Here is a 26,715-nt window from a genome sequence, read left to right on the forward strand (position 1 = left end):
GTAAAAGTAATTTTACATTTGGTTGCATACTGAAAATAGCAGATCTACAAGCTCACAACGCATCGCGCTGCGACGCGTTGTGGGCTTGTAGACCTGCTATTTTCAGCAAGTGAAAAAGAAACAGTCATTACGACGGCATCAAGGACCGCCAAAATACATTTTGTTCGACTAAATCAACTGTAGATTTAGTCGACTAAAATCGTATGGTATTTAGTCGACTAAAACTAGACTAACACTAAGACATTCCAGGTGACTAAAATGTGACTAAAACTAAATAAAAACTATTCAAGAGACTGACTAAAACAAAAATCTAAATTTGCTGCCAAAAACAACACTACTGTTGTGTGGGGACCATGCTTTACCTGAGAGATAGGCAGTGTCTCCCTTCTTGAAGACACTCTCGGAAATCTTCTTGCTGGTCGCCGATTGGTTGACGTACCCATCGAACCTCCGCAGGGGGTCATTCTGAACAATCCGGCCCACTAACTGGCCAGGCTCACCTAGAGAAAGACAAGAAAAGACAGAAAGTGGACATTTCAGTTGTCGTACTGTGTAGCTGCAGCAGCACTGCAGCGTGACACGCAGGACAGATAAAGATAGGGGTGTATAGAGATACATCTAAGCGTCTAATATGTTTTCAGTTTGTAAATACATCGAAGATGCGAATGTAATCCATTCCTAATGGATGATAACCTGACTCCGCCAGATGGGGCAGCAGAGAGTAGCAGCTATCCCGCCTCTAGCTGCTGCTGATTGGCCAGGCCGTTTTGTGGCCGGGCATCAAGTCTGCCTGAGAGTTCCCAGATGGGAGTAGGAGGGGGGAACCTAGTGTACTCTCTGCTGCCCCATCTGGTGGAGTCAGGTTAAATGGATGAAGCCTTGGCCTGGAAGAGAGGTCATCAGGTTGGTCTCCAACTTTCTTAAGAGTGTTTCAACCCTCAACCACTACACTCTCCAGTTGGCGGGTCGGCAGTGATTGGCCAAGTCACTGCACCCTTTACGTCTGTGTGTCGTTTCGAAAATATCGAACCAATGAAAAGCTGGCATCAATTTGGGGACCCCCCAAAATAATTTGGCGACCCCCCACGGGTTGAGAACCCCTGCCTTAAGTAAATAAGTGCATTTACTTAAGTACTGTACTTACCGGTAACTGGGCGGGAACCTCTTTTGGGGTTCTGTACAGTACTTACAGTATTCAAAATTGATGCTGCTATATAAATATTTGAAGTTTTTCAGAAAACTTAGGTCAGGATTTAGAAGGCGATTATAGAATCTTTGTGCTTTACTTGAGTATTTCCCCATTTCCAATTCTTTTACTTCTACTCCACTATATCCGATTTACAAGCTGACGATGCGACGCATTGTCAGCTTGTAGATCTGCTATTTTCAAAAGACCATGGGGTTTCGTGACTTCATGTTCATGTTTCTTCCCGATAGCAGAGACATACAGAGTACACATGGCTGGGCCTACCAGGGTTACAAGGGATACAGACTCCATCGGGATCCCTGATCAGCTCCATGGTCTCCTCGTCCACTCTCACCAGTCTGATGGGGTAGAGGTTAGGAAGGATCCGGCTGTTGAAACCACAAGCTCCAGTCTAGCCCGGAAAAAAAGAAAAACAAACAAACGCAGAACAAACGTTAACCCTAGAACACTAAACATGGGTGATTTTCACCCGGAACATTATATTTTTGCAATTTTCATAATGTTGCTGATGTCTGAGGTGGGCGGGTCTTTCAGTACCTTCATGATGCTCAGTGACATCATAGAAGTGCGTTCAAACACGTTTGTAGTCATGTTATGTATTCAACCACGTTTGTAGTCATGTTATGTATTCAACCACGTTTGTAGTCATGTTATGTATTCAACCACGTTTGTAGTCATGTTATGTATTCAACCACGTTTGTAGTCATGTTATGTATTCAACCACGTTTGTAGTCATGTTATGTATTCAACCACGTTTGTAGTCATGTTATGTATTCAACCACGTTTGTAGTCATGTTATGTATTCAACCACGTTTGTAGTCCGGTCCACACTTATAACTAAGCACTAAGCATGTAGAAAACATACATTAACCACTTCAACCCTATACATTTCGGCCATTTGAAAATAGCAGATCTACAAGAGTTTGTAGATCTGCTATATTCAATAGATTTTGTACACATTTTGAACCTGTGAAATGGGACATTTTGCAAAACGAGTAGTTTTAGTACTTTTACTCAAGTACATTTTAAATTCCGTACTTTTACTTGTAACGAATTAGTTCTAAATTGCAGTATTGGTACTTTTACTTAAGTAAAACAATTGAGTACTTTTTCCACCACTGCTAAGTCACTCAGTCCCACCTTGTTGTCAAAGTTGCCCAGGCTGCAGTTGCACTCGGTGGCTCCGTAGAACTCTGCGATCTTCCGGACGTTGAAGCGGTTTCTGAACTCCTCCCAGATGGACAGCCGCAGGCCGTTGCCCAGCGCCATGCGCACGCGGTGCTGCCGTTCCGTGTCGCGGACGGGCTGGTTCAACAGGTAGCGGCACAGCTCGCCGATGTACTGGATGATCTAGTAGAGAGAGGGCCATGTGGAAATGACTAGCAATTATTTTTCTGCCATCTACGAACATATATATGAACAACATACATAGCAGATATGGCCGCTTTTACTCTGTAAGCCCCCTTCCGTTCCTGACAAAAGCATGTGTGAACAGCAAGGAGTATGGTGCAGAAGGGTGAAACCACTCCCCCTGCTGGACAACATTTGCAATCTGCCAGAAGGGTGAGTCTGGTATCTCTCGGGCAGAGACGATGTACTCCGGACCAATTCTGGCCGGAGCGATATGCGTCTGTATGGGGCCGCTAGAGGCGGGATCAACGCGAGACTTATGACATATTGAAGCTGTGCCACAGCGCAAATGTAAACTCAAACTAACAAGACTACAACTCGAAATGATTAGGGAGATATCAGATTTTTGTCCCGCTGCTTCCGGCTTGAGAGAGACCAGCTGAAGACATCATTACATTTCTGAGACCATTCATGCTTCTAGAAGAGTGGAAGATGCTTCTAAACTTGTATTCTATTGCTAGTTTTGATCACTTCAAATACACTTTCATCTTAAAGTAACTAATGACCGACAATAGCCAACATCTACAAGCTCACAAGAGCTTGTAGATCAGCTATTTTCAGCATGCAACCAAGTGTAAAAGGACTTACACTGGATCTATTGTCCACTAGTCCCTTCCTAACATTTTAGTCTAGTTTTTATTTGTTGACGAAATTGCCAATATATATAGTCTTAGTTTTAGTCACCATAGCTTAAGTTTTCATTTAGTTTCCATTTAGTTTTCGTCAGTGAAAAAAGGTGTCTCGTCATAGTTTTAGTCGACGAAAACAACACTGCAGTGTTCACTCTACTACTACTGTCTGGCAATGCAGTGTTCACTCTACTACTACTGTCTGGCAAAATGGTACCACTGTTTTAGTTTTAGTCGACGAAATCAACACTGCTCACCGTGCAGTTATGCTTGACACAGTCGTCCCAGAAGCGGGAGGCGGAGAATTTCTTTCTGATGACGACGCTCATGCCGTGGAGTAGACACTGGCCCATTCCTACGATGTTACCTGGAAAACATGGAGAAACAATGGATTAGACACTGGCCCATTCCTACGATGTTACCTGGAAAACATGGAGAAACAATGGATTAGACACTGGCCCATTCCTACGATGTTACCTGGAAAACATGGAGAAACAATGGATTAGACACTGGCCCATTCCTACGATGTTACCTGGAAAACATGGAGAAACAATGGATTAGACACTGGCCCATTCCTACGATGTTACCTGGAAAACATGGAGAAACAATGGATTAGACACTGGCCCATTCCTACGATGTTACCTGGAAAACATGGAGAAACAATGGATTAGACACTGGCCCATTCCTACGATGTTACCTGGAAAACATGGAGAAACAATGGATTAGACACTGGCCCATTCCTACGATGTTACCTGGAAAACATGGAGAAACAATGGATTAGACACTGGCCCATTCCTACGATGTTACCTAGAAAACATGGAGAAACAATGGATTAGACACTGGCCCATTCCTACGATGTTACCTAGAAAACATGGAGAAACAATGGATTAGACACTGGCCCATTCCTACGATGTTACCTGGAAAACATGGAGAAACAATGGATTAGACACTGGCCCATTCCTACGATGTTACCTGGAAAACATGGAGAAACAATGGATTAGACACTGGCCCATTCCTACGATGTTACCTGGAAAACATGGAGAAACAATGGGCTTCAGATCACAGTATTCACCACGTTGTATAAGACCAGTGTTGTTTTTGGCAGCACATTTAGATTTGTAGTTTTAGTCATAGTAGGACAAAGCCAACTCGAGCTGTGACACATCATGACAATAAACACAATGTTTTTCGCTGATCAAATAATTTGTAAGAAGAACAAAACAAAACAAATTATTTGATTGGCCCAAAACATTGCGTTTACTGTCATTTGTCGTCACAACTCGAGTTGGCTTTGTCTGCGGTGTAAACGTCTTTATATAAATACTTTTTAAAAAGTCTATGAGGAAAATGAACAGGGAATTCACTTCTGGTTCCTCGGGAGCGTGCGGGACTTTCACACTCTATTGACCTTTTGCAGACCGGCCATGGCCATGTTTCCATCAGAGTTTGGAAGCACTCGTTTTCAGTAAAGCAATGTCCTGCTGCCTCCTGCATTATGTGCTAATTCAAAACAGGTGGTACGCAGGGCAGTTGACGTTGAGTGATATCTAACGAGCACTTCCAAACTCCAGCACTTAGAAAAAGAATCACCTGCAAGGACACAAAGTAGCTCGTGTCTACAGTGGATTTTTATGAAACAAACACTAGAACCAACAGGCTAGAAAGAGAATAATTCAAGCTTTCCTTACAGCTGCAATGTTTGTTGGTGAGTTTGACGTTGTGTACAATCAGATAGGACTTTTCTGTTTGGATGAATGGGCTGCCATTGGAAGTTGCACATAGGTAGCACCTTGCCATTAACTTATATGGTAAGATGGTCTGCATCTGCATCGCGGTCTGCATATGGAGAATAGGGCAACAAAGCCATACAGGGGCGTAACTAGACGTCACTGGGCCCTGATCAGCGAGTGCCCCCGACAGCCCCCCCCCCCCCCCCCCCCCCGATCGAAAAATCCCATACAGACTGACAGTTTTTTTGCTTATAAACAGCGCAGCGGGGCACTGGACAACAGTTGTGACGGACGGTACCTGTCGCAATTGTGAACAGAGCAGCAGCAGCCTGTAGAAACGAGCCCAAACTGCGTGTTGGTTTATAAACAGCGGGGCACTGTACAGTTGTAGTTGTGATTTGTGCACGTACCTGGCTGTCGGGACTCGAGACTGGGAAAGCCCACTGCATGCACACTCGCGGCGCGCCACAGACACTACTGACAGGCTACACTCTAGAGGAGAGCTGTTGGGAGGGAGGCGGGGCACATGTTGCCTAATGCCTATGCATATGGTATGGTGTGGCTGTGTGTGCTATAGCAGCAGCCACCACCAGGCTCCGCCAAACTTTGTTCAACTCAACTGTCATTGCATCTCTGTATTATAATTTCATTTTACAGACGGCACGGGTGGGCGGCCGTGTGCCCCCCTTGCCTCTGGGCCCCCACGCAGTCGCGCTGTCTGCGTCACGGTAGTTACGCCACTGAAGCCATACGAGAGGATAGGACACAGAAGGACACAGATGTTCGAAAAATGCAAACAAAGTTGCTGTGCTGTGCCAGCACAGTAGAAATGTGATCCGGTTCACGACCGGCTTGCTTTTGACCTGCTTATTCTCTCTCTACCTCTCTCTCTCTCTCGTTTATACTGTAGGTATCAGTGTTGTTTTTGGCAGCACATTTTAGTTTTAGTCATAGTCTTTTGAATAGTTTACATTTAGTTTTAGTCACATTTTAGTCACCTGGAATGTTTTTGTGTTAGTCTAGTTTTAGACGACTAAATATCATAGGATTTTAGTCAACTAAATCTACAGTTGATTTAGTCGACTAAAATGTATTTTGGCGGGCCTTGATGCCGTCGTAATAACTGATTTTACACTTGCTGAAGATAGCTGATCTACAAGCTCACAACGCGTTGCGCTGCAACACGTTGTGAGCTTGTAGATCGGCTATTTTCAGCAAGCAACCAAGTGTAAAATTACTTGTACTCGATCTCTTGTCCACTAGTCCCTCCCTAACATTTTGTTGACGAAATTGTCAATATATTTAGACGAGATGGGAGAACGCGGTTGAGAGGAAAGTGACCTGGGCAGAGCTTTGGAAAGCTGAGCCTCACTGCATTAAATTCCTCATCCAGGCAGTGTATGACGTGCTTCCAAGCTCGTAAGACTTGATTTGAAACTTGTAACTCTGTTATTTAGTCCAATCATATTCATGTTTGCTGAGGCTGTGGTCCTCTGAGGCTAGGCTGAGATGAGCAACGAGTCATCAAAACTCAACCAGAATTTAGTAGTATCAGAGAGAGAGAGAGAGAGAGAGAGAGAGAGAGAGCACTCTCAGCACTGCAGAGCAAGATTGAAAATGTGCCAAACTGTGACACATCTGTTTTTCGAAATGAACCAAACATAGAATTTATACTTAAGAGACAGACAGACAGACAGACAGACAGACAGACAGACAGACAGACCTGCAGAGTGGTAGAGCGGAAGGCAGTCGTACATCACGTCTTCGGGCTTCATACCGAAGCCGTAGTAGACCAAGGCTGCCATGCGGTAGTACCTGCTGTGCACTACGATAGCAGCCTTAGGCATCCCCGTGGTCCCTGACGTGTAGATGTAGAACAGGCGATCTGCAACACACACACAAAACAGTCAAACACGCATCAGTAGTAGATATTACCGGTGTTGTTTTTGGTAGAGAATTTCTATTTTAGTTTCAGTCATTAGTCTCTTGAATAGTTTATTTAGTTTTAGTCACATTTTAGTCAACCGGAATGTTTTAGTGTTAGTCTAGTTTAAGTCAACTAAATCGACTAAAATGTGTTTTGGCGGGCCTTGATGCCGTCGTAATGACTGTTTTTACACTTGCTGAAAATAGCCGATCTACATCTTCTTGGAGGTCCCTGGAACAACGTATTTTTAGATGGGGGTCGGTGGCCAATTACATATAATTCTGGGGGTCCTTGACATGAAATAGTTTGAGAACCGCAGACATAGAAACATAGCTTTTTCATAAAACTGTCAGGATTTAGAAGACATTTGTAGAATTGTCTTCAGGTCTAAATGGGCTAATAATGGATTAACCGTGGCACCCAACCATCCCCCAACACAAACACTCATCCACCCACAAAGTGCAAGGAGTGCCAATAAAGGCTCGGCCCAAATGCAATGACATCGTAATAGTGTTTACGACACATTTATCTTTTTGTAATAAAAAGATTAGGTTGTGTAAATGGTTCATGGGTCAGGATATCTGCACAGTGAATTTATCTTGTGTAAGGACACTAATGTAATGTCTCTCAACTTCAGCCCTGAATTGTGCAACCTATCACACTATAATCTGTGTCAAAGATGAACCCGATAGTGGTCTGTCTGTCTGTCTGTCACATACACACATCACCATGGAAACAAGCCCCTACTATGCATGTCATTCGAATTGTTATGAGCTAGCATGCTGGATGAATCATAAGAACAGCATCATTATTATTATACCAGGAAGCATGGATTGAAGAGTAATTTGTTCCATTTCAGCCTTCGGCTGATCTCTCTCTCTCTCTCTCTCTCTCTCTCTGTATGCAATGTGTCAGGGCCGTTTTGGATAGAACATTTTCTGTTGTTCTGTTTTCTCGCCTTAAGACCCCCACCTGTACACCTTGGCTTTTAATTCTGTTTGAGAGTTCTGTGTTTTTCTGTGGCTTTGTTGTTATGTGTCCTTTTTCTACTGTGTGGTTTTGTTGGTGTCTTTTGTTTTAGCTTCATAGTGTATTTAGCTTTTTAACTTTCTGTACAGCACTTTGTAAACCTTGAGTTGTGAAATGTGCTATATATATATATATAAAGTGGATTGGATTGTGTGTGAATGTATGTATCAATCTGTATATTATCTGTGTACTGTATGTTTCTATGTATTCTGTTCTTGTTTTATGGGTCGTCGTCCCCCCCCCCCCCCCCCCTTGAAAATGAGATGCTGCATCATTCTCAAAGGGCTATCCCTTCAATAAACATCTGAAATCTAACCAACTTCGGTTCATTTCTTATGGCTGGATTTTTTGACAAAGGGTTCTGCATTTAGAATGCAACATCTGGTGGATGAATTGCAATAGGCCTATCTCACAGAATTTCCCCGCCCCCTTAATACGCCCCCTTTCCGAGTTAGTGGTGATAGCGTGACGTCACTCCATAGACACTACATGTTAACAGAGGTAATTTAAGAAGTCTACAACTTTTGTTTTCTCAAGGTAAGGTTTGTTCTATCTGTTCGAGCTGATTTACCATCTTGTTTGCTTCATAATAATATTGGTCTGTCACATTTTTACATTAGGAAATGTACTTAGATTCTCCAGAGAAAAAAAACGTGTAAATGCTAATGTTAAATGACACCACTATCTCCCGGAAGGGGGGCGTGGAAAGAGGGCTGTGAGATAGGCCTATTGCAAGTTGTGCAAACTAAGGTCTAAAAATAGTACTATTGGAAACTACTGTATTCTGCAAAGCACACATCTGTGGTAATTTGTATTACAAAATAATAGTTGGCATTTCTGGCACTGTCTTTCTGTCCAAAGTCAGTCGTATTTCATCAGCAAATGCAACATGGCCAATGTAGCTTCTGAAACAGTGTTTCAGAAGATTGCAGTGAAATAATTAAAGATTAGAGTGCCGTGATTTTTTCCCAACCAATTTTCCATTTTCCACCCCTTATATAATTCCAGGCATTTAATGTTTGTGTTATATTTCAAGCACATATGACGTAATTTCTCCTTTCATTGTCAATGGCAACAATTGTGAGACGTGACGGGACGAAAAGCTGTGTATAGGACGGGCTAGCGCCCCTCAAAAAATCTCATATTTTCACCTAATTCATGTAAGATGACAACTGAATTTATGTGACTGGTTCGCCGATTTGCTCGTCGACATATGACGAACATTTTCCCTTCATTGTCAATGGCCTTTAACCCATTCTGGGCGGGAACCCCTTTTGGTGTTAGCATTATGTTATGCTTTAGCTATTGAAAAATAGCAGATCTACAAGCTCATAGCGCGCCACCGAGTGGCGCGCTACGAGCTTGTAGGTCTGCTATTTTTGAAAAATCGAAGAACCACTGACATAGAAACATAGCTTTTTCAGAAAACTGTCAGGATGTAGAAGACATTTTTAGAATCTGATCTCGGGTCAAAATGGGTTAATGTTTGTGTTGCCACAAATGTATTCATCAATCATATTTGAGGGACATATTATGACCCAGAGTGTAGAGTAGGAGAGTATAGCGAAACGCTTTGATCTCGCCACAAAGCGGGGGCTTATGGGCTATAGTTCCAAACATTGCTCCTATGGCTGGAACTATATCCCATTGAGATAGAATGAGCACTTCCGCATTCATTGTTACAATGGGAGTCAACGCTAGTGTCGCCACTCTCTTACTATATTACTCGGATATGACCTAATTTCTCCTTTCATTGTCAATGGCAAATATGGGACGTGTGGGGACAAAAGCTGTATATAGGAGTTCATCTTTTTTTAACAAATTTAGGCCTGACCTCGAAATTTAAAAAAAATCTTCTAAATCCTCCAGTTTTCTGAAATAAATATTTTCACGATTTTTCAAAAAATAGCAGACCTACAAGCTCGTAGCGCGCCACTCGGTGGCGCGCTATGAGCTTGTAGATCTGCTATTTTTCAATAGCTAAATTATAACATTGTTTACAACAATGTTTAAAACACCAAAAGGGGTTCCTGCCCAAAATGGGTTAAAGGGGCGCTAGCCCCTCCAATGCATTGCTTTTGAAGATTAGGTCAGCCAAGTCTATGGGATTTTTAATGTTTGTTTTTAGAGCACTTATATGACGAGAATCGTTTGCCAGCCAAGTCTATGGACTTTTTTGAGGGCCTCGTATGTCCAGCTTTTGGTGTGTGACAGTGTAACCCAAATGTTGTCCCAACACAAACATTAAATCCCATTGACAATGAATGGACACTTTTTGTGTGTTTGTGTAAACACCAACATTGCGTGACCGAGGACGCAAATTGTGATTGGCCGGAATGAGATGATGTATGATGATGCACGATGATATAAGAGTGCCCCTCACTTTACACACGGGGTGTGATTTTTCACAAATCATTGAGAGGCTGGAGACACCTAACCGGTCTAGCTGCATATTCAGCGAGTGTGCGCGTCAAATGTGAAAACGTGACTCATTTTGGACTCGGAGCACCTCTTACCACACACACTGAATTGAATCAGACAGGTGCTCTCTCTCTATTTTGTGATGCTCGCCTTAGCGAGCCGAGTGCCCCCCTACCCTGGTGTTACAGCCCCCCCCCCCCCCCCTGGTTGTCTCTCTTAACCCATTTAGGCCAGACGTCGACATTTTATGTCTTCTAAATCCTGACAGTTTTCTGAAATACCTGTGTTTCTGTATCAGTGGTGCTCAATATTTCATGTCAAGGCCCCCAAAAATTATATGTAATTGGCCACCGACCCCCATCTGAAAATATGTTGTTCCAGGAACCCCTCAGAAGCAAAGATTTGAGTTAAAAACGTTCGCTCTGAAAGAATAAGCATAAGCACAGGAGCCTTTAAGACTGCTTATGTTGGAAAGACCAGCTCCCTGGTTGGTTGGTTGGTTGTTGAGCGTTTTGACAGACAGTGAGCCCTCACCTGTGAAGCAGCGGTCCGGCCGGCTCGGCAGATGGGTAGGGCTGGCGTCCACCAGGGGTTCTAGGCACTCGGTTCCCTGTGGAACCTGTTTGGCATCCCAATCCCCAGAGCAGAACAGCTGAACGTCATTCGCAATGGAACCATGGATCTCACAAAGCGCTGCAAGAGGGGAAGACACATAGAACATATTAAATATATATCTGTTGCATTATTCCACTTTGAAACCACATGAACCCTAGTAGTACCCCATATTCTGGGTGTGTCGTAATATAGAACGAACATTCTGCAACAATAGTAGTGAGGCACGATATAGTCGGTAGCATAAATCGGAATAAAATGCCATATCGGTATCGGAAAGGTCTCGAAATAATCCAGATTATTTCATCCGTTTTCACCAGAAAATTCATCAATGAGTTCAATATAAATCAAGTGTGTCTAGTACCTCTAGTCTAGACGAAAAGCCAAATCAAATATGATTAATCTTAAGTAAAAAATAAACTTTTTATTTGTGTACTCATCTCATTCAGTTGTGAAAACAGACACTTGGAAAAGAGTATAGGCTATTTATTGATTGATTGAATACTTTATTAACAGGCTTTGGGCCAAGCCCCTAGGCTAGGGGCCCTAGGCTTGTTTCCATTGTGGTCTTCTGTATAATATCGGAATCGGTCAGGATCGATATCGGCAGATATGACTTTGCAAATAATCGGAGATCGGATATCCAGAGGGCACATTCCATAACCACTAAAGGGAATGATGACAGACAGACAGACGGACAGGCGGACAGAGAAGGTGAGACCAATATCTCATGAGGAGGTGCCCGGGGAGAGAGAGAGAGAGAGAGAGAGAGGTGAAGCACGACAGAGGGTAGGAATGAAAGAAACAAGGACAGATTACTAGGCTCAGTGTGCACGAAGAGAGGAGGATGAAAATGAGACCAAAACGATCAACATGAAACGAAAACATGAAGGGCCACACATTGGACAAAATTGACAAATTGATTGAAACGTGAAACACAGAGTGCTGAATTATATGAAAACTGCACAAATTCATATTGCTTTAAATTGGGTTATTTGGCAGGCTAGATGGCCTAGGTAGGTCCTTGCTTCACAAGACAAGAGAAGGGTAGGGCGGGTGGGGAGAAATACACCGTTTTGCTTACAGTTCTAGTGCCGCTAATTGTTTGATCCAGTGTTCCGCCGCTGCATAATACGCTATTCCCGCTATTTGTTTAATGCGTTTAATTCTCTGTTTTCAAATAATTAAAAATAAACAGAGCATTTATCCGGGACCTGATGACGAGGCCGTCATCATCTGGGCTGCTAGGGCTTCTGGGAAATTGAGCCCAATGCAAGTGGACGGGGGGTTTGTTTGGACTACAACTTGCTCTGCACTTTGGTTTCGTTTCGCATTGTCATGGCCGCTGGTGCATCTGATCATAACAAGACAAACGACCATTTTTTACCGGATTTTCGTGGTTGAAAGCTGCAAATACTTCAGCGTATGCTCCAAAGGTAATAAAACAATGTCGGCAGCGTTGGATATTTGATTAAAAGGCGGGTTCCGCGGGGTATGGCGTCAAAGTGTTAATGTAAAAGCCTTTCACTATGCTGGCTCAGTGCTAAGGCTGCTGACTGGCATTGGCTTCCTCAGTAGCAAGGAAGCTATAGGTTTCCAATTACTTAAAGACATAAACCACATGACAAAGGATGCTGTACAAAGCCTGTGACATCAATCCTAAGATAAAGGAGAAAAAAATATATATTTCTTTACAGTTGTTGAGTCATGGTTGAGATTGAGTCAGGGCCCAAATCTAAAACACACATTTCCACACATTTTGTGTACTATTTCCGCTCGCATGCACACGCACGCACGCACGCACGCATGTGCATGCACGCACGCACGCACGCACGCTCTTTTTTTGAAAATATTTTTACGGTTTTATTATTACTTTGCTGCTGCATTGTCTGAAGGTCTTATGTACAATAAGACCAATACATCTGGAACCAAACTACCACCAAATGAATGAGGATTCCATACAGAAGTATATCCAAGTGGTGTCGTTTTGTCTGGAGAAGGAGATACGCTATAATTTCACCCAAACATTCAAGGTGGTCCAAACTAAGGCCCATGCTATAAACATTCAAGGTGGTCCAAACTAAGGCCCATGCTATAAACATTCAAGGTGTTCCAAACTAAGGCCCATGCTATAAACATTCAAGGTGGTCCAAACTAAGGCCCATGCTATAAACATTCAAGGTGTTCCAAACTAAGGCCCATGCTATAAACATTCAAGGTGGTCCAAACTAAGGCCCATGCTATAAACATTCAAGGTGGTCCAAACTAAGGCCCATGCTATAAACATTCAAGGTGGTCCAAACTAAGGCCCATGCTATAAACATTCAGGGTGGTCCAAACTAAGGCCCATGCTATAAACATTCAGGGTGTTCCAAACTAAGGCCCATGCTATAAACATTCAAGGTGGTCCAAACTAAGGCCCATGCTATAAACATAAACAGTGGCATCAATTCAGCAAAAAGCTAAGGTGTGTGACAAGGTCACATGCAGTGGCGTGCACAGATAGACACTAGGGGGTGCTAGAGCACCCCCTGCCCTTTTGGCAATGTGCCCTTTTGAAAAAAAATAGTAGACCTACAAGCTCGTAGCGCGCCACTCGGTGGCGCGCTATGAGCTTGTAGATCTGCTATTTTTCAATAGCTAAAGCATAACATAATGCTAACACCAAAAGGGGTTCCCGCCCAAAATGGATTAAGGCAACCGGCCGGTTCCACGCGCTGCACAAGGTGCCCTTTTTTAACTTGAGCACCTGCCCCTCTAAATGTCTGTGCACGCCACTGGTCACATGACTGTCCCGACAGCATCAATATATCTAAGGCTAGCAAACACTAATTTCCAATAACTCCGACATTCCTATAATAGGCTAGGTTGCGGAGGCTACAATATGCACAACTTACAATGCAACTCAACTGCTTTAAAATTGGCTCTACATTAATCGTGCGACTGTTGAGAGCCCATCCTTTAGGTGAATACCGGTATATCTGCATGCTTTGAATGATTGATTACTTCATGAACAGTTTGCACAGGAACGTACAGTTCAATACAAGCTCTGCTAAGAGGATTTATAACCCAAGAAAGCCTATGGCTTGTTTCCATTGGGGTAACTGGAGGTCATTCATATTAAATTAATTGATCTGAACTTTAAAAACACAAATGTACAGTACAAATTGCAATAATTATATTGTTGTTGTGGTGGCGAAGTCTAAATAATAGTGCCTACCACTACTAAGTGCAATTAGCCTACATAAAGCGGATTTGTATGATTTACGACAAACCTCTGCCCCAAATTCTCCAGAACGGCCAGTTATAGCGCCACCATGAGGCAGATTCTCATTTTTACCTATAGAGGCAGATTTTCTCATTCTGCTACCGATCTGCGTGAAACGTTGCATGCACACTCCCTAGAGGCCAAGGAAAAACTGCATATTTCACGTCTGCCTTTTATAGCGCCACCAAGAGGCCGACTTTTGTAACATCTATTTTTATATTACTCCTCCAGATTCTGTCCACAAATCGTTGTAATCATGTGCTCAAGACGCATCTGTCCGATAATTCATATTCCATCCTAATTGGCTAACATTGGTCGCGACGCGTTGTAAGCTTGTAGATCTGCTATTTTCAGCATGCAACCAAGTGTAAAATTACTTATACTGGATCTCTTGTCCACTAGTCCCCTTCCTAGCATTTTAGTCTAGTTTATATTTGTTGACGAATTTGTCAATACATTTAGTCTTAGTTTTAGTAGTCATAGCTTAGTTTTCATTTAGTTTCCATTTAGTTTTCGTCAGTGAAAAAAGGTAGTCGACGAACATTTTTCTTCGTAGTTTTAGTCGACAAAAACAACACTGCTGGAGACGGCCCTGGACACACACTCAAGACAACGCTGACGAAGGCTTGACGCCGAAACCCGCGTAAAAGAACCCTCTCCCTTCCTTACCCTCAGTGAGCTCTGATCCAAACACCACGGCCTTGGCGTTGGAGATGTTGACACAGTGGACTAACGCCTCCATTCTCAGGTTGAAGTTGATGAGGGCCGCCTCCACTCCGATCTTGGCCATGCCCAGCCACAGGCCCACGTACTGGTTCCTGTTCTCCATGAACAGGGCCACCACATCTCCGTCCTATAGAAGAAGAGAAGCAGTTGTTGCAGTCAAGAGTCTTGTTCAGGTAGAGATTAAAATAGGGTGCATTCTGCATCCCAAAACGCAGTTTATAGACCAATTATTTGTTTACAAACATTGGGACTGGGCGCACGGGTGACTGTTTCATGTAATCAATTCCCAACAGATCTCCAAACCTGTTGTTTTGGGGAGCGCTGGTTTCAGTCCATTCAACCTCCTCTTGTGAGTTGGCTAGAGAGGTGCACCCTAGGAGACATTACTTCAAAGCCCAACAGTATTGCGCAGAGAGAACAGCTGATATACAAGCTCACATCGCATCGCAGATGCGACTGTTGTGAGCGTAGAGGTCTGCGTGCGCGACACCATCGTGGGACGAAGCATAAATTAAACTTGATGGACTGCAGGTGCGCGTGCAGCCGTGCACAAATAGGCTCTGCTGCCGTGTTCATGAGCACACCTCCCGTTCTTATGACAGCGACTGGAGGTGTGGTTTTGAATTGCTATAATTGTTCAAACACAACAGAAACCAAGGACTATATATTTCAAGGGCGAGAGATCACAATAAAAATCCTAATCATTCTTCCTCCACACTGGGAGAAAAACAGCATCTGAAAGTTTGATGGGGCATTTTTTACACGTGAATGCAGTTAGAACTTTTCCATTGCATCTTATGAGAGGAAGGGTTCTTCTGCTGCCTTTATGCGCGCACATGCTGTTGCTTATCAGTGTGACGTCGTCTGATAAGGCGTCTATAGTTAAGTGACGCAATAAAACAACAACCTCTGCATCCACGGGATGCACTACTGTACTGTTTTTTTTATTCTAGTTTATTTTGCTAGCTTTAGTTATAATAATAATCATTTATTATTCTGTTTTCTACATGAATATAACCACCCATGCTGCAATTTGTAAAAATGGCAAAATATGACTCCTAACGTCGCTGAAGTGGGACTCATAAAATGTCCCTGGGACTCATCTAAAAGACCATCCCTGCATCCCGGGACTCATTACATTGAAAACCTGTTTACATCACTGTTCAGGTATAAGGGATATTGAGCCACGATTTATGTCCTTTGATTGGTCAGGGGCGATTACAAGGTTTAGACCTTGATCTACAAGCTCATAGCGCGGCACCGAGTGCCGCGCTATGAGCTTGTAGGTCTGCTATTTTTTTAAATGTGGCGCAAATCTTTGAATATATATTCTTTCAGAGCGAACGTTTTTAACTCAAATCTTTGCTTCTGGGGGGGTCCCTGGGACAACATATTTTGAGATGGGGGTCGGCGGCCAAATACATATGATTCTAGGGGTCCTTGACATGAAATAGTATGAGAACCACTGACATAGAAACATGTCATGTCATGTCAAACTGTCAGGATTTAGAAGACATTTGTAGAATCGTTCTCAGGTCTAAATGGGTTAAGTTAAGATTAGTCACTGTCAGTCTTTCTTGACTAACTGTCTCTGGCAAATCTCCAATGGGAGCCGATAATATCTTCAAGCTATTTTTCATAAAACTGCAGATCGTGATTGATTCCTCATCCTTTAAGGCTCTATATTAAAAGTGATGATAGCAGCTTATGTTGATGATCTTTTGAGGAAAAGACTTCACACTTCAAAATATATCACAGGCACTGCCTGGCAGACCTTGTGGATGAATCATAGTTTATTTACGGAGCGGTGCAAGAGGCGAGACTCAAGGACAGTTGGCAATGTCAGCTGATTTGATTCAAGTGTGACAGACGCTTGTAGGTGAAAGTTCCCCCCACCTTTCCTCCCAGTAACAATGCCCTGTACGTCTTCCAATCAGATATCATTGCCTAGAATAATCTATGTGTCAATTTGGTCATGCTTTCTTCACATGGACATCTCCGAGAGCCCAGTGTCACCTGCCGTCTATTAATTCATCCCGACCTTGTTATTGCACCATGGAACAATATCTCGTACAGATATAGCCATGGCTAGTACATTTCAAAGTGACCCCGTTATTGACAACTTGAATAAACAAAGGAAGTATTTATCCTACTATAAATGTGCCACGTCACTGCGTGCGTGTGTGTGTGTGTGTGTGTGCATGCACGTAACTAGAGAACCGTTTGCCCCACCGACTTCACATTCGACACACGCGTTCCACACCCCCGCAGGAGTGCAGTGCCCGGTATCGAGTCGGTCGGACCCACGGTTCTCCAGAACCACCACAAAAGGCACTGGTCAGGCTCTACCAGTGGGCCTAATCAGCCCAAATCCCCCTCACCTGTACAATTTCCAGCCTCTGCCCCAGCCAATTGATTGCCATGGCAACCCCAAACCTGCAAATTGATTACTTAACCACTTGCACTCTTCACACACAGGCAGACAGATAGTGAAAACGGGTGCTATGACAAGTTGTATTATTAAGTTCCCAAGTTGCATCGCTCTCAAGTAGGCCGGTGGCCGACGGGCACATACAGGTCAAGTATCACATAATTCCATAACACTAAACGTATCATGAAGTGCCCTTGAGCAAGGCATTGAACCACTACCATGAAATGTTCTATGAGCAGGGCCTGGCTGTAAACAAGTATCTGATGCTTAGTCCAGTTACCCTGGGTAAATATAGTAACTTTGCTTTTGCTTTGCTTCATGCGTAGGGTAGGGCTGCCAAATGGTCAGCAACTGCCACAACCTTGTCAACACTCCAGGCAACCTAAATTCTTTTCCCTCCTGCTCCCAAGCTGTGAAGTGAACTCGCCCATCAGTCAGGACTGCAGAGCCAGTGCCCAAAAGCTCACCTCTTCTTCTGACTTCAGTTCATCACCGGCCTACGCCCTAATCCTGCATACTACCATGCCTCTACCAGTGTACCGTGTTGATTTCGTCGACTAAAACTAAGACGAAAAACGTCCGTCGACTACCCTTTTCCACTGACGAAAACTACATGGAAACTAAATAAAAACTAAGCTATGATGTCTAAAGTCTAAGACTAAATATACTGACAATTTCGTCAACAAATAACAACTAGACTAAAATGTTAGGAAGGGAATAGTGGACAAGAGATCCAGTATAAGACATTTAACAATTAGTTGCATGCTGAAAATAGCCGATCTACAAGGTCACGTGACACGTTGTGAGCTTGTAGATCAGCTATTTTCAGCAAGTGAAAAAAAAATCAGTCATTACGACAGAATCAAGGCCCGCCAAAATACATTTTGTTCGACTAAATCAACTATAGATTTAGTCGACTAAAATGTGACTAAAACTAAATGAAAACCATTCAAGAGACTATATGACTAAAACTAAAATCGAAATTTGCTGCCAAAAACAACACTGCCTCTCCACCCGGTCCACTTCTGTCTTTACTTACTGTGTTCGTCTGCACTTGTATTTGTCATAAATGTAGCTTAGTTGCTACGAATGTTTAGTGGATCTGCTAATGTACCATCTTAGCGAGTCTTCTTTCTTTGTTCCTTCCTGCCGTTCTACACACAGTAGGGCAGCGGTGGCCGAACGGTTTGCGGAGCGGTCTTGATACCGGAAGGTCGCCAGTTCGAATCCCCGGACCGGCACGTTAAAATTACCACCACTGAAGTGCCCTTGAGCAAGGCATTGAACCCCAACCATGAAATGTTCTATGAGCAGGGCGTGGCTGTAAACAAGCATCTCGAGCTTAGTCCACTTACCCTGGGTAAACAAAGAACTTTGCTTACTTTGCTTTTACAGTACAGCCAACGAGGCGAAGAAATAACAGACTGAGGCTTTAACCGTTGCGTCCAAGACTATTAAGATTTCACCGAAGATGTTTCTGAACATATTGGCTAGTTTGACCACTTTAAATGCACTAATCTTCAAATAATATCCGGAAATATTGTATTTTCAATAATGATAGCATCAGGGCACTGCAATTGTTATGGACATTTACTGGTAAATTCCTAAGTGTAAATAAGATAAGAGAGGCTCTACCAGTGTGCTGTTTGTGCGAGGAACGACCAAGTTTTTCTTTCTTGCCTTGACCTCCTAACAACCCCCCCCCCCTGTGATGTGACAATAAGGATGATTCTGATTCAAAGTGACTGTAAATTAGCCCTTCACTAAGTCCCTCCCCAACCCGTCCTTGTCCAATAGGCACGTTAGCAGCGAAGAAAGCTTGACCTGCATAGCAACCATTGCTAAACTATTTGGATTGGCATTGGACAATCCCTTTTTGGGGTGGGATGTAGTGAAGGGCTAGGTGTACAACAGTGTGATTACAACAATTCTTGCCAAAACACAAATTTGCTTTTATAAATCAAATGTTGTACCTGAAACCCTCTTTGCAGCAGCATGTTAGCCACTCTGTTTGAGTATTGGTCCAACTGGTTGAAGGTCCACTTCTCCGTCTCTCCAGTGCCCTCGAAGATCAGGGCGGTTTTGTCCCCGTAGCGACGCACGGTCTCGGCGAAGATCTTGGGGATGGTGTTTTTCTCCTTGAGGTGGCGCCGGACATTCATCTTCACCTGCAACAGTACTCCTGCCGCACTAGTGGAAGGAAAGGAAAGAAAGCTAATGAGAAACGCACAAGTAAGGAGTGATTTTGGCAATGTCCAGGGGTCGTCAACATGTCCGTAGCCTGGGGTCGTCAACAGGTCCGTAGCCTGGGGTCCACCTATGCTTTCTATGGCATAGGCAGCTCCCGGCAGGATCCGCCGGGAGAATCTAGACGCAGCTGCGCGACATGAGACTAATTAATTAGAGCGACAGAGAGGAGTGTGTGTGTATGTATGCGAGTACGTGTGTGCGTCAATTTAACAAAGGTGCAGACGATCAGAAATCTTCAGAGAGTGATGGACGTTTGCGCTACTCTATGCCGAATTGTGTTCTCGGTGGTCTCGGTCCCAGAGTTATTTGTTTCTCCCTGGAAATAAAAACGTCTGGGTTTCCGAGGCGAACATGTCCGTATACACGGGAAAATGTGTATGTGACAAATTTTTTGATTTTCTGTTTAAACACTAATGTTCTTATTTTGATCATAAACACCCTCTTACTGAATGTCAATCTACCAGGTTTCCTTCAGAATATGTATGGAAATTATTTATTATGACACTATGGGCACATTAGGAGTCCAACTTAGTGGTTTAGGGGGGGTCCCTGGAACAACATATTTTCAGATGGGTGTCGGCGGCCAATTACATATAATTCTGGGGGTCCTTGACATGAAATAGTTTGAGAAAGTTTTTTTTCCAGAAAACTGTTATGATTTAGAAGGCATTTGTAGAATCGTTCTCAGGTCTAAAAGGGGTTAAATGAATGAACATACAATCTGCATAACTTCCTCGGAACTACTGGTCCGTCTACTCATTTAAGTGACATGAATGGAAATTGAACTAAATTAAATGACAAATAACTACAACTTCTATAACAAGTACTCATGGGTAAGTACTCAAGTAAGGTTATCCAAGGATATCATGAGATGATGTCATGTATACACACACATGACTTACCCCTCATGACTAAACTTTTTTATACTATTTTGAAAAACATTTTAAAATTGTTCAACTAGCCGATCTGCTTCGACACGTTGTGAGCTTGTGGATTGGCTGTTTTAACTATTTAAAAATGGGTTTTTTTAATAGAAAAAAACAAAATAAAAGCATCTTTCAAGGCCATTGATAGTCATTAGGTCACAAAATTATTATTATCTATTTAAATCGCATTATTAACATATTCTAGCAGTGGTGAGAACGAATGATGAGCTACTGATACTAGCTTATTAGTGGTTTGCTAACTGGAATTGAACTCTGGGATTTGCATTATTAAAACACCCTTGATGTTAACGGTCAGTCATCGCACGGTGTTGGCAAACTACCAAACAGAGAATCTTAAGAGAGTACGACTTAAATATTGTAGCACACCGGGCCAAGCATGGTGGTTCATCTGTCACTACCTGTGGTGTACCTCGGCAACACGCTGTGGTAGAACAAAGCAGTGTCCACTATTAGAATAATAGAGGGTGCACATCGAGTGGCAAATCGAGTGGCAAAGCAACATGCAAAGTGAGTTTAACATTGTTTAACGTTGTTTAATGCAATCAGATAGGACTTTTCTGTTTGGATGCATGGGTTGTCAAAAGTCGTTTTTTGCCAGTCAGTAGGCATTCCTGCATAACTTCTGGGTTTGATGATGATGTCACACGCATACCCTCTATAAAAGCACTTATGGCGCGAATGTGTAAAGAATGTCGTCTAGCTTACGGAACAAGCGTGTAATGCTGCCTGCTAATGAGTTACAAATATTTAAAAATGTTAGTTCATTGGTCCTAAATGGACAGCGATTGATTTCTGTGTGCACAGTTAACCATTGTAACCAGCCTCGTCCCGATGTTTATTGTGCAAGTGGTGGAGTTTGAAGTTGTAAAACGTTACGACAGAGATGGTTGGGTGTGTCCACCGGGCAAAGTATAGGACATTTTACAACCTCAGCTCACTAAAAACGACTTTTACAATGCAGGTGTAAAGATATGGCTGATTTCTGGGGTTTTCTATTATGATTGGCAGGTCCTTTGATGATAATGATAATGATTTTCTTGCTCGTTTTGAATCTTATAGTTTTGTTCCACCATTGCTTGGTTTAGTTTTTTTATGAGTCAGTCAGTGTTGTTTTCGTCGACTAAAACTAAGACGAAAAATGCTCGTCGACTACCTTTTTCCACTGATGAAAACTAAATGGAAACTAAATAAAAACTAAGTAGTAGTAAATAGCCGATCTACAAGCTGATCTACAAGCCCACAACGCATCGCAACGCGCCGCGTTGTGGGCGCAACGCGACGCGTTGTGAGCTTGTAGATCGGCTATTTTCAGCAAGTGTAAAATCAGTCATTACGACGGCATCAAGGCCCGCCAAAATACATTTGTCGACTAAATCAACTGCAGATTTAGTCGACTAAAACTAGACTAACACTAAAACATTCCAGGTGACTAAAATGTGCCTGAAACTAAATGAAAACTATTGTAGAGACTATGACTAAAACTCAAATCAAAATTTGCCAAAAACACTGGGGGTCAGTGTTCTTTCTGTAGTTCAGCTCACTTTAGCTTTCTCAAAGACAAGTTTAAGTGACGTTGGCTTTTAGTATTTCCTGTTTCAGCATGAGCAAAACTACTGGTTAAAATAAGGAAGCTGGTGGCTATGTTTAGCCTGCATGGCAACCCACAATATAGTAAATATGACCGCTATAGCTAGGGGTTATTCTTTTTCACTTTGTCAACAAAGCTTCGCTTCTCAAACACACCTGGGGGAGTGGCTTAAGCGTGTTATTACAGGAATGCCTCGTTAGTCGTTTATATTCAGTTTCTAATACTACAACTGAACGTTGACTTTTGCAATTCATGATAAATAACCACCGTTGTTGGACAGCTTTCAGTTCGCACACGCGCACACACACGCACACACACACACACACACACACTCACTGTAAGTCTCTGCCGATTGTCTTGGCAAAGATCTGTAGAAAGCTCCATCCTCCAGATCCCAGGTAGAAGATGAGGGTGGCGGGGAGCACCTGGTACCAAGGCAGGCCCAGCAGCAGCCTCAGCACAAACAGCAGGGCCGTGCAGCATGCTAGACGCAGCATCCTGAGAGATCACGTGGCACGCACACACACAAAAACACAGATTTAGAAATTGAATACAAGGGGACGGTATCTGGGCACCTGCCCTGGGTACAGGTGTATCACCAAAAGTGCTGTTCACCACATTACCCAGTAAATTACTCACCATGGAAAGCAATGGCAATGGGATTTGTAGTTTAAACTATATGTAACTGTCGTTTGGTTACATTTCCCGCCCCGACAATTCAATGTATGGACAAAGAAAAGGTGGGATTAACCAGACTGCAGGTCTTTTTTTTGTTTAAATTGTGTCAAAAAATGTAAAAAGAACCACCGATCATCTGCTGAAAAACTTAAGTGAGGTGCTGCTGGAGTCACAAAGGGATAATGAAAAAAATAAAAGGGAAGCTCTGCACACTCAGATCTGAGCACAATCAAAGTATTTATTTTGCAATAAGCTTTCGGTCTACTGACCTCCTTCAGGCATAATTATTATGCCTGAAGGAGGTCAGTAGACCGAAAGTTTGCAAAATAAATACTTTGATTGTGCGCAGATCTGAGTGTGCGGAGCTTCCCTTATATATATATGTTTGTTCTGGTCTGGTGAGGTCTGGTGACGCAAACCTCCTCGACGTCCCCAAAACCAAACTCCGTACGTGGGGGGGACAGAGCTTTTGCCTTTGCTGCCCCAACCCTGTGGAATGCCCTCCCTAAGGCACTCAGAGATGCCCCCACCCTCCAAACTTTCAAAACCGCCCTCAAGACCCACCTCTTCAATATTGCCTTCCCTAGCTAACCCTTCTCACTGTCTTTCTTTTTAATGTTTTTAGCTTTTAGTGTTTTTCCTTTTTCTAATAAAGTTGTTTTTATTTTGTTGTTACTCTGTAAAGCCCCCCCCCATGTAAAGCGTCTTTGGGTACTCAGAAAAGCGCTATATAAGTTTGAGATATTATTATTATTATTATTATTATTTGTTTAAATTGTGTAAAAATGGCCTACAGTACAAATAAAACGTATTTGTCTGTTGCTTTGCTCCATATTGTTCTTTCAATATCAATTGAACTGTTGGATGAACACAGCGACAGAAAACTAAAATTAGCTCCCTATTCCAGTACTCGTACTGTTGTAGATAAAAGTTTATAATTGCACGGTGCAAAGGACTCTGCGACCTTCTCCCCACTTCACCCTACAGTGAGATAAAATTACATAAATATAGGCCTATTACAGTACATAGACCTTGGTAGAACAAAAACAAGCGTAGAGAGCAGCATGTCAACTTGGAATAATATAATTATGCTGTACTTTTATTAATTATTATTACATTAACATTTAGGCCTAGTTGATAAGGAAGAAGATTGTTGAATAATTATCTCCCTCAACTGAAATAAGACCAACGTGGCAATCAAATGATAGCATGTGTCAAAGTCCCATTATGAGGAATCTGATTAACCTTCAAGAAACGACGATAATAGAGGAGGAGTTGCTGTCAAATGTTAATTTGAAGTTTGTCAACTTTCAAAGAGACGATAAAAATACGACATCAGACCTGAGTTGGACCGAATCAGGTTTGTCAACCCAGTCAGCCTGGCCATACCTTGTGGTGTGTGTATGTATACCACTTAATAACAGTGTATTGTTAAAGTTTATTGGCTTCTTTCACATCAACCACTTTAGTAATATCAGTGTGTATTATTATAGTTTATTTTTGACACATGCAGGGAGCATAATGGAGTTGTTCCAAGCTGCAGGTCACACGTCTGACTCTAAATATCAGTTCGACATGAAAATGATGTTTGTGATTTTATCTACACATAACCTGCCCAATGTATAGTCCACTGACAATCTATTACTTGAGTGCAACATTGAGTTGATGATTTATTACATGTTCCTAGATGCATTCCTGAACTGTTCATGTGGCATCATTTCGAGGGAATCTCAAATGGAATGTATTGAGAGTCTAGACAGGGCAACATAAGGACTGGACTGTGTTTACATTACATGGCATATTAGTCGAGTGACCATGCTACCTGATAGCCATGAGGAGAAGATGAGCCCAGAAACTAGTAAGCGATAGGCTCGCTTAAGGCGGCTGCCACTCCATTATCTATTTATTGCAAGTGTAAGGAGAGAAAAAAAACACAAAACTATAAGATATATTCACCACCCTATGTGTCAGTTCATTTAACAGTGGCGGTTTCTTAATGCTGCTAGGGGAGTAGCCTATAGATTCTGATGGCACATGAAGCTGCTCACAGCTTCTGCATGCTCTGCTTCTGTGCATGTGGAATGTGGATGAATGGCTGTATCAAGTCAACTCGTGTAAAAAATGACTTTACAGCGGTGGTTAATGGGTTTGGTTTAGTGAATTAAGCCACCTAAAACGCATATAGAAGATCATGTCAAACGATTAAATATGCAACAACAACAAAAAGAGAGATTCATCTGATCACCATGCAGTCACTGTTGCTACACACACACACCCGGACATTTAAACGGCGCGTACCAACAGCATATTGCGGTAGTGGTGGAGTAGAGTTAGCTGGGGAAGGGGAAATAAGCGATGGCTCACATGTGCGCTTTGACGTGGCTCTTTAAAAACATAACCCATTATTAATCATATGTTGGGATACCTGATTGACGGTTGACCGTTATAATATATTATTTGTATTGTACAATAACAAGAGCGATGGCAATTTGGATGCGCAGCCCTTTTGCGCGCATCGGCTTATAGCGGTCTGACAGGGGCTGCAAATGAGCTGACATGCACAGTATGCTGCCCCACAGTTGGGGTTTTTTGCCCGATTGGCCAACATTAGACTTATTCGCCTATAATCGCCAATAGCCGCGCGTCCATAGGCTATTATATCCGCTCATCATTTCGACTTGCTTGTGTTGTTGTGTGGGCAAGGTTGGCAGAGGACAAGGGGGAGCCTCTTTTCTCTACCCTCCCCGGCCACGCTTATAGTAAATAATAACGGACCCATCCGGGAAGCAAGCAACCATTGTGCCTGGGTGATTCGGGGAATAAGCCTCCATTGAACTGAGCGCTGCTGGGAACTGCTTAACATATAAGGACCTAGTAACTGTTACCTTGAACCGGGTCCACCACCACCGCGTCGCAGCAGCAGTCACTCCTAATCGGACACTGCACTACTAGTCCAGACGCGGAACCCGTCCTCCTGTGTGTGGCGATTCCACCTTGTTGATGATCGGCTTAGGATAGAGAGGCCAGTCTGGTTCCACCAACATGCACCGTACGTGTCTCTCTCTGCTCTTTAGTGACAGCTCACAGAAACGTATACACAGTACACACAAACACACGTACGCCACACACACAAACACACACACCGGGGAGCTCCTGATAAATAAGAGCGAACGGTCCCCTCCTCCTCCTCCGGTGATGATGATGATGATGATGGGGATTGCTGGGATCAAATTCTCCTGCTAGCTGCTGCTCCCGCCGCGGTTCGACTTTGCCCTGGCTGTTATTGTTATTATTAACATGGTCTGTTCATCAACGCCATCGCCGTTATCTCCCTTTTCTCTTTCATTGTACCCGATGATGATAAGCAGCTCGCTGACTCTTCTAGCCACACGCACACACACACAGAGTAATTCAAATGACCTTATAATTTTCTTAGCACAGCGCCCGCCCACCAACTGCAACGTCCACCAGTAGTGTGTCGCGGAAGAGGCGGTGACGGACACACGCGCGGCCAAGTCAAATCTCCTCGTCATAAATACACACACACACTCACACACACACACTGCAGATCGCAGAGCAGGGGGGCGGGACTTGGCGGCGGTGTGGTGTGGTGTCACAGAAATGCGGCCCTGCTACGCTACGCCGTTCCGTTCGACCGGGAGTGAACCCACCGCCGCTCCTCGGCTCGATCGGCAGTTTCTCCACCCGGCCGGCAGTGACACCGTGACACGGCCCTGCTGCCGCGCGGCGGCGTCAAAGACAAGTATAGTTACAGGCTGCACTGCAGTGTTGCCAGGTATAAGCCCAAAATAAGCGACTATAGGCTAGGGGCAATTTTCTTTTCTTTAATTATTTTTTTATC

At 43.2% G+C, this 26,715-nt stretch overlaps 1 protein-coding gene across 1 annotated transcript in view; it reads right to left on the minus strand.

The window, feature by feature from the left end:
- The window catches only part of slc27a4 (solute carrier family 27 member 4), a 35,584-nt gene extending 9,211 nt beyond the window's left edge, over positions 1–26,373 (minus strand). Inside the window, exons 1-10 of the mRNA XM_079525205.1 lie at positions 25,739–26,373; positions 22,512–22,673; positions 19,364–19,580; positions 14,903–15,086; positions 10,888–11,046; positions 6,700–6,861; positions 3,504–3,613; positions 2,348–2,557; positions 1,472–1,598; positions 363–500 (exon numbers count right to left, since the gene is read on the minus strand). Coding sequence (XP_079381331.1) covers positions 363–500; positions 1,472–1,598; positions 2,348–2,557; positions 3,504–3,613; positions 6,700–6,861; positions 10,888–11,046; positions 14,903–15,086; positions 19,364–19,580; positions 22,512–22,672 — 1,468 coding nt within the window. The 5' untranslated portion in view covers position 22,673; positions 25,739–26,373. The remainder of the gene's footprint in view (positions 1–362; positions 501–1,471; positions 1,599–2,347; positions 2,558–3,503; positions 3,614–6,699; positions 6,862–10,887; positions 11,047–14,902; positions 15,087–19,363; positions 19,581–22,511; positions 22,674–25,738) is intronic.
- Positions 26,374–26,715: the final 342 nt, after the last annotated feature.

Source organism: Electrona antarctica (assembly GCF_951216825.1).
Source record: "Electrona antarctica genome assembly, chromosome: 16".
In the NCBI taxonomy this organism is placed as follows: Eukaryota; Metazoa; Chordata; class Actinopteri; order Myctophiformes; family Myctophidae; genus Electrona; species Electrona antarctica.